General features: G+C 39.2%; 1 protein-coding gene across 1 annotated transcript in view; it reads left to right on the plus strand.

Moving 5' to 3' along the window:
* Positions 1-6,177: 6,177 nt before the first annotated feature.
* Positions 6,178-8,964, plus strand: part of LOC107095086 (neuroblast differentiation-associated protein AHNAK-like) — an 8,840-nt gene continuing 6,053 nt past the window's right edge. The window contains exons 1-4 of the mRNA XM_015391060.1: positions 6,178-6,319; positions 6,395-6,509; positions 6,601-6,776; positions 7,399-8,959. Of these exons, the coding sequence (XP_015246546.1) occupies positions 6,317-6,319; positions 6,395-6,509; positions 6,601-6,776; positions 7,399-8,959 (1,855 nt within the window). The 5' untranslated portion in view covers positions 6,178-6,316. The remainder of the gene's footprint in view (positions 6,320-6,394; positions 6,510-6,600; positions 6,777-7,398; positions 8,960-8,964) is intronic.

Raw genomic sequence — 8,964 nt, forward strand, 5'->3', positions numbered from 1 at the left:
TGAACTAAGTATTTTTTGTTATTGAATTTAAGAGATTTTGCAGATATATTTTTTTTATACATACAATGATTTTAATGTACTTATATCTTTCTACCTCTTTTCTATCATTACTTTGGCTTTTATTTCTTCATGCTCCTGGTGGTTGTCACCTTTATTCCCCTCTGTATTCTCATGAGTGAGTCTTTGTTCACTTTACAATCAAAATAAATAAATAAAAAGAAACACTTTTGAAAAGTTTGGTATTCAGTCTTTTCCTGCTTTGTGTGTCAACTCTCCCGGTTGCTAGGCGACAGAGGGTACGGAAGGCTAAACCTGTTTGAATCCACAGCAGAAACTCTTCCGGTCTCCTTATTTTCATGGACCTGGAAGGATCCAGTCCAGACAGACGGCGTCCTTGGAAGAAGCAGCCTCTGAAATCAAACACACCCGTTGAGTTAGTCAGTGATTCTCTTCCCTCCCAGCTGCCAGGCATCAGTGTAATCACTCACCTGTTTGGGCTCCAATAATGACCTCCCCTTCAGTCATGATGCTCTCAGTCATTGTTAGCTCCACCTGTCCTCCAGGGCTGCACCTTCCTCAGATCTCCTGTAAGTCTGTTCTTCTTATTTATGTAGGTTAGAAAGTGACAGCAGGTTAAACACATGCATGTGTTGAAGTCCAGAGAACCCAGTGTGCATGCTGTTCCTGGTTGGTAACTGCTGCTCATAATCTGTGCTTTTATTCATAAATAGAACTATTATCTTTAAAATGTAAATAATCTATCAGAGATTAATGGAGCATGCTTTTAAAGGTGATGGCTGCAAGTTTAACTCCTCCAGTACGCGGTGCGCTCTCACTGCAAAAACGATCTTGAAAATAAGCAAACATTTCTTAAATTAGATGTATTAACCCTCAATTTGAGTAGGCTAGGTAAATAAGATGATGTCCAAGGGGAGTGTTTTTAATCTTAAAATAAGATTCATATCTGGAAATAAGACGATGCAGTTTTTTTTTAATATATTTTTAATGTACATTTTTTTGTTCTATTTGCAAAGTGTCTCTTTCGTCTTCAATTCAAGAAAGAAATCACTTACTTTAAGAAAAATTGGCTTATTTAGATTTCTTGCAGTTCTCCTGCACTGCAAAAATGACCTAAAATAAGTACAAATTTCATAAATCAAGTGTATTTAGACATCATTTTAGTATGTAAATAAGATGAGTTGCCAATGGAATGAATATTTTTACTCTTAAAATAAGATGATTAGATAATATGTGCTTGTAATCAGACAATGCAGTTGCTTTTTCCTATTTTAAATGTAACTTGTCTTGTTCCATTGGCAAAGTGTCTCACTTACCTCCTCAATTCAAGAAAAAGTGCAAGAAAAAATGCCTTGGTTATATATCAGTTTTTTGCAGGGCATTTCCTTGTTCCCTTCTGTTTGCAAACAGAAGGGAACACATTACATATTCAGAGAACACAGCTGTGTGTCTGAGCCTGGTGTTCTGTCAGATGAGTATACCCCTTCATCAGACCAGCATACACATAGTCAATACGTATGCGCAAGATGTCAGATTTGCATTTACACTGCAAAAATTATCCAGAAATAAGCAAATATTTCTTAAAATAAGTGTATTTTCCCTTAATTTGAGTAGATATATATAAGATTTGCCAATGGAATGAGTATTTTTACTCTTGAAATAAGATAATTGGATAATATGCACTTTAAATTTTTCTTATTTTAGATGTAAATTGTCTTGTTCCATTGTCAAAGTGTCTCACGTCCCTCCTCATTTTGATAGAAAATGACTTATTTCAATTCTTTGCAGTTTATACCTTTAGTTTTGTATCAAAAATAGACTTTAAACTACCTTGATGGGTGTGTATCTCGTGTATCTTGAGGCACCTTTTCGTAGAACAGCAGTCAGTCCCTAGACAGGCATGGCTATCACTGCCCATACAGAGTTGGTGACTAATTTCCCACTGGGATCAGCTTCATAGTCATGGTAGGAAACTTCTTTGATTTATTTATTTTTCTTAGGCTTGTTAGCAAACAGCCTGCCAAATGCTGAAAGGGCAATATTATTGCCATTACTGTTAATATATAGTAGAAATTTTACACATTCAGTAATAAAATGTTGCAGGGATGTTATGGGGGGGGGGTGATCATTTAAGAAGTGGGATGATTTTGTCATGTACAAAAAAAACAAACAAAAGATCGCCATAGGCTTAGAAAAAAACGGCAAAAAGTAAATAGTTTTTTTGTACATGACTAAAGGGATACAAGCCTGTTGAGGTAGTTTAAAGTGTATTTTTTCACACAAAACCAAAGGGATAAACGTGTATGGATATGCTGGTCTGACCAGGTATGCTTCCTGACAGAACACCTGCACCGACCCTCTGCAGCCTCTGACAAACAATGGAAGCAAAAAAAGGTGAACAGTGTTTTGCTTCCAACTTGTTTTCTTTTTTCTCTTGAATGTGAGAAATTTAACTGGGAGGAGGATGTGCCAACGCCTGAGCTCCGTCAGCCTAATAGGCTACTCCTGTTTTGTCAACGTTTCTATCCAGCAAATTATTTGGACCTGTCAACATTTTTTTATTTCCTTTTTTAGTAAAATAAGTCCTTTATTCGCATCCACTGCAGACATTCTGTGGATGTTAGCTTTTTGAAAAAGGATCTTGTTGATCAAATGTTGCAGCTATGGCCTTTTTTAAAAAAAGGTTTAGATTGAAAACTGAGGCCTGAAATGAAGTTAAAAAGGGAACCAAATAGTAAACCTGATCAGACTGACAGGTTTTACATGAATGACCTTGGCGGTACAGGAAGCTGCTGTTTAGTGAAGCTTAAAACTGCTGAATCTGTCAGGTTTTACTTTGATGGTTCTCCATGGCAGCACATTAACAGCTCTGATTAATTATAAAGTCTTGTTACAGTTGCTCATCCTTTAGCTATGGCCTCATGCAGGCAACACCCTGCTGAGTTTCTCTGCCAACAGTCATCACATTGTCCTTCTCTGCTGGATGGGTTGGGTAATGACTCACACAGGTTTTGATATTTAATTTGGCTGAAGGAATGTTGGACGCCGCCGTCGGTCACAGGATGACAGTACTGCTTCTGATCAGACAGAACTAAGGTTTATTTTCTCAGCTTTGCTAGATCTGATCTGATTTATTGTTAGCATGTTAAGGATTAGTTAGCCTTTCAGCATAAATTTCCACAGATTATGATTGAAGCGCCGACATCTAACAAGGCCGCTGTCTGCAGAACTGAGTGTGTACGCTGGAAAAACGATCTAGAAATGAATAAAAATATTTTTAATTAATTGTATTTACCTTTAATTTGAGTAGGTAAATTAGTTTGCCAATGGAATGAGTATTTTTATTCTTAAAATAGGATAATTAGATAAAATGCGCGTGAAATAGGACAATGCGATTGTATTTTCTTATTTTAAATGTAAATTGTCTTGTTCCATTGGTAAAGTGGGTCCTTTATGTCCTCAATCCAAGAACAAATGCACTTACTTTTGGACCTACCATCCAAAAACCTGCAGTTAAAAATCAGTTGTTCTGATTAAAGAGGTGGAGATGGGGATCCTCCCAACAGAGGGAGTCTATTGTTGCCTAAAGAAGGCCTCTGTTTGGAATAACATGAAGGATGACTGGATAGACGTGGATAAATGGCTTGGTTACATTAAGGCACTTTATTCGTATTTATTAGATAACTTTGCCCTGATTGGATTACTTCCACTCCAGTTTTTAAACGAGTTTGAACCAGGTTCACTGGAAAAATTGAAATCTAGATAAGTCATTAATTCTTAAAATAAGTGAATTTTTTCTTGGATTGAGGTGGTAAGAGACATTTTGCCAATGGAACAAGACAATTTACTCTTAAAATAAGAAAACACAATTGCATTGTCTGAAGTGCATATTCTCTAAATATCTTATCTTACCCATTCCATTTGCAAACTCTCATTTACCTGCTCAAATAAGGGTAAATTATTTCTAGATTGTTTTTATTTTGCACTTTCAGTGTAATGAGTGTTTGCATTACTGGTTAAATAAGCTGCATCTGTATTTTGCAACAGAAGTCATAAACCTGTTTTCTATGCATGACATATGTAACACGTTGGATTCAGACGGTTGTTTACATGACGTTTCCTGTGGTGTCAAAATAACAGGCCTCATGCATGAAACCTTCCAACCAGGTCTCCTTCATTGCTGAATGGTTTCACTGAGTGGAAGAGAGCAGAAGCTCTGGAAGCAAAGTGCTATATGTGGCCAGCAGGATTAGATGTTCACTCAAAACATAATATCTCTCCAAACAGGCTTAGAAATGTCATTGGGCCGCAGCCTGATAATTACAAATGAATGACATAAAAAAACAATGTGGCGAGCTTTTAGAAGGGAGTCGTCCTGGATGTGTAAACGTTGTTTGTGCTGTTTTCAAAGGAGTGGTTCGTGTCTTTTCTCCTCTTTACCTGGACTCTCTAGTTGGGTTTCGGCTGCTTAAGTCGCTGGCCTAAAATATAGGTGTGTTTTTTTTGCAAATGAAAAAAGGGCAGAAGGACAGGGGCGGTCCTGATGCGGTCAAACCCGTTCTTCCGGATGATTGAAGCATTTAACAGGCAGATTCCTCTCATCCCTAACAAAGCAGCAGTGATACACTGAAGAGGTGACATCTCTAGCAGCGGTACTCGGTGAGTCCCTCCATCCTGTGGCATGGATGCCTTTTAACACTTAGTCAGTAAATCATGACAATATTTTACAAATTAGGGTTTGATTATGATAAAAAAATAAATAAATCAAACCCCAGTTTGTGAAATATTTTCACAGATGGGATTTTAGCTAGAAGTATCTTTAGAAAGTGCCTGTTGCTCTGCTTTTCTTTCAACAGATTGATTGCATTTTTGTTTTCTGCTGATTTGGAAGGAGGGTTGAAATGAGGAATAATCATAACGATGTCTTCCCTTGAACTTTAAAATGTGGATTTGGTCCAAACATTTATCTAATGTGTTAATTTATGCTGCAGTCAGACTTCTCTGCTCTATTATGGAGGCTGAAACCATCCACTGTATCGTCTTTAGTGATTTGTTTTGCTGTTAGGGTAACGAGTGACTAGTTATTTATTCCAGCTCCTAAAAAAAATCCTTCCCCTCAATCAGTGTTTTTTAAAGCTTGTGGTGTTTTCCTCTTCATAATTTCGTAGAACTTCTGGTGTGTGAAGAAGTATAGAAATAGAGGCCCCCATGGCAGCCAGTAGGAAAAGGGAAATCTATAAGCAGAGTTCTTTATGGATTCTTGGATATTAGTTTGATCTTCTATCAGAACTTTCATGTATTTTCTACTGAATCACAGCAGCTTTGGGCTTTTATTCAGGAAGTCCTCCTGGTTTGTTTTTAAATGGGGAAAGTTGCTAATACGCTGCGCTGTTGGCGGGTGAAAACCAATGAGGTGTGGTCGGCAGGAGGACTGCGTGTGTGTGTCAGCCAGAATGCATGCAGACCGACAGGTTTGGATGGATACATTCCCTTCACCAAACCTGGCAGAGGTTTGGGATTCCTGAAGCGTGAGGCCATCTGATGAAGGGTGTTGCTTCTGTCAGGCAAACCCCTAAATTTTCACACCCTCTGAAAAGGTTTTAAAAAAGCATTGTCTTAATGGAGAAGATATATTAAGCATTTGCAGCACTTTGGAGTTTATTTGGTGTCTGTTGGTTGAGAATCTCTATCCACTTTTGTATATGTAAATCCCTTTATTGTCCCACAATGGGGAAAATTCACTCTCTGCATTTGAACCATCTCTTGGGGAGCAGTGGGCTGCCGTTGTGTGGCGCCCAGGGAGCAGTGTGGGGTTACGGGTCTTGCTCAGGACCCCAGAGTGGAGGCTGTGGGGATCAAACCGGGTACTTGCAATCTTCTCGGAGCACAAGCGCACTGCTCTAACCACCAAGCCAACACCTTTTTTTTTTTTTTTTTTTACTTTTAAGGTAGTTTAAGGTGTTGCCTTCTTTCAAACTCTCTAATCAGCTTTCATTGGTCACTGCTGATAAAAGGGGAAATGTTCCGGTTAAATTAAATAATTTGATGAATTTCAATCATGTTTGGTCTTGGTCAGATTTTAGAGCACATTAAATATAAAGATGGCATCGTTGTCTCGGTATAACCTGAACAGCATGCATGGGTTATACCGTTGACCAGATTTAAAAAACTTTTCTGTAATGCAGAATCATGTCAGAAATGATAAGGGTGTGTTTTTGTTTCAGGGTGAAAGCTCCTTGGTCTTCTGTATTTTGAAGTAGATTCCCTGAAATGTGGGCATAACTACATAAAAGAAAAAATGGTAAGTGAAAGACATTAGGTGAAGATGTGAATTGTAATGAATGCAACTTACATTGTTTCTTACTGTCCAAAAAAGAGTGGGGAAAGTGCGAGTGTTTCAGGAAACCTGGCTCTGGATGACTCTGGGAAAGGACTCTCCATTAGTGGGAATGCTGCGAACACTGTTGGTGCAAAAAGTGGACTTAAAGTTGGTAAGATGCAAGCATATGAAAAGTTTTTTTCTTTAATCTTATATTAGAATAGTGACTCTAATTAGCTTGGCTTTCTTCTTTATTCCCCCAGAGGATGACATTGTGGCAGCAACGATAAATCTTGGCAACCTTGACAAAAAGGATGTGCATAATATCTTGGAGATCCTAAAGCCTTATGGAGACAACATGAAGGTTCTGACAAAAAAGGATCTGAGTGCCGGGGCTTCCCTGGACCCATTTGGACTGGGTCTCAAAGGCACTACAGAGGTAAATAATGGTTAAGAGTGTGAATATCATATGTCAGGATTTAAAAATTGCATTTATGGCATCAACAAAATAAAACTGACATCCAGGTGAGGGTGTGAGGGATTGCTGAAGAGTCAATACAATCAGCTGGTTTTCCTTAAATGGAAAACTATAGATCCAGTTCAACCAGATCAGTTGATAGAGTGCCTTGAGTTGACGTGTTGTGAATTGGCAGTATAGAAATAAACTAGATTAAATCAAAGCAATCCTTTTGGTAATTCAAACGGCTGTGTGTGTGTGTTCTAGTATTTGATACATTATGGAGCCAATTTTCTAGAAAAATGGTGCATTGTAGGGTCCAGGCATTGGACCCAACGAGGGGAATTGCTGTTTTGGGGTCAGTGGTTACATTTGGGACTGAGGTGTGAGTTAGGGTTGGGTATGAATCTGTTATGGTTAGTGTAAGGGTGTAGAAATTGGTTGGAAATAAATGGAAGTCAATGAAGTGGCCCTGAAAAGAAAGGTGTATTATGTGTGTGTGGAGCCATTGTGTGATTGGTGAAGCACAACTGACTCTCACAGTCGGGCAGGTCCTGCAGGTTGAGAGTTAATCTAACTTTATTTTGTTTTTTCCATATTACAGGGGCTCCTAAAGAAGGATCTTTCACTTGATGCATCTGCTGGCCCACCATCTTTTTCCTTAAATGGCCTCAATGGAGACTTAAATGGTCTGGGTGGTAAAATAAATGGCCCCACCCTCAATGGAGACCTGCCCAAACTTGGCCTGAATAAGCCATCAGGTGATGCTGGTGCTGCAGTCACAATGCCATCCATAGGACTACCGGGAACCGATGTAAAGGCAGATCTAGGTGGTTCTCTTAATGCTCCTAATGTCAGTGCCTCAGCTCCACAAGTCAAGATGCCAAATGCCTCCTTGAAAATTGATAAACCAGAAATCCAGACAGGCAAATATCAGCCCCCTAAGTTCACAATGCCAAGCTTCGACCTACCAAAAATTGAACCACCAAATGGCAAACTGGACATGTCTGGTGACATTGATCTTCCATCTGTTAGTGGGAATGTAAACGCACCAAACCTTAATCTGTCGGCTCCAAACTTTGCTCTTCAAAATCCAGATTTGGATCTGAATGTTCCAAAAGCAAATTTTAATGGCCCTAGTGCAAAGTTAGAAGCCCCAAATGCAGACATTAATGCACCCTCAGGCAAATTCAAGTGGCCACATGCTAAATGGAAAGGTACTAAAGTTGAAGGGCCAGATGCTGACCTATCAGTACCTAATGTCAATGTTTCCACACCACGGCTTGATGGGGATTTAAGTGGGCCAGATGTTGATCTAAACTTGCCTAAAGCTGACATCAAGGGTCCTGAACTAGATGTTAAAGCCCATGACATTGACATTGATGCTCCTTCTGGTAAAATCAACTGGCCCCACTTAAAATGGAAGAAACCCAAACTTCATGGCTCCAAAGATAGTCTGGATATAGATGCAAACATTGACACGCCTGAGGTTGGGCTTTCTGTTCCAAAGGTAAAGGGGGAGCTTGATGCCCCAAAAGTTGACGTAAACTTGCCAAAGGCAGATATCAATGGCCCAGACCTTGAAATGCAACCCTTAGATGTTGATGCTCCATCTGGTAAAATCAACTGGCCTCACCTGAAATGGAAAAAGCCCAAGCTTCATGGCCCGAAAGCAGACTTGGGCATAGATGGAGATCTAAACACCCCAGACTTAAATCTCACAGGACCAAAGATTGATGGGGACTTAAATGTTCCAAATACTGAAGTGAATCTCCCCAAAGCTGACTTGACACCTCCTGATTTAAATATTCAAACTCAACATGATGTTGATGCCCCCTCAGGAAAAATTAACTGGCCACATCTGAAATGGAAAAAACCCAAGCTTCATGGACCAAAAGCCGACCTGGATGCAAATTTGAATGCACCAGATGTTGATCTATCAGCTCCAAAGCTTAATGGTGAGATTAACTCACCAGATCTTGATGTAAATTTACCTAAAGCTGATGTTAATGTAGGAAAACCACATGTAGACATTGAGTCTCCATCTGGAAAGTTCAAATGGCCCACCTTTAAAAAGCCAAAGACAAAGATAAATGGTCCTGATGTCGATTTAGATGCTGATGTTTCTGCCCCTGCTCTCAATCTCTCAGCTCCAAAGATTGATGGTAAA

Source organism: Cyprinodon variegatus, unplaced genomic scaffold (assembly GCF_000732505.1).
Source record: "Cyprinodon variegatus isolate N-32 unplaced genomic scaffold, C_variegatus-1.0 Scaffold523, whole genome shotgun sequence".
NCBI lineage: Eukaryota > Metazoa > Chordata > Actinopteri > Cyprinodontiformes > Cyprinodontidae > Cyprinodon > Cyprinodon variegatus.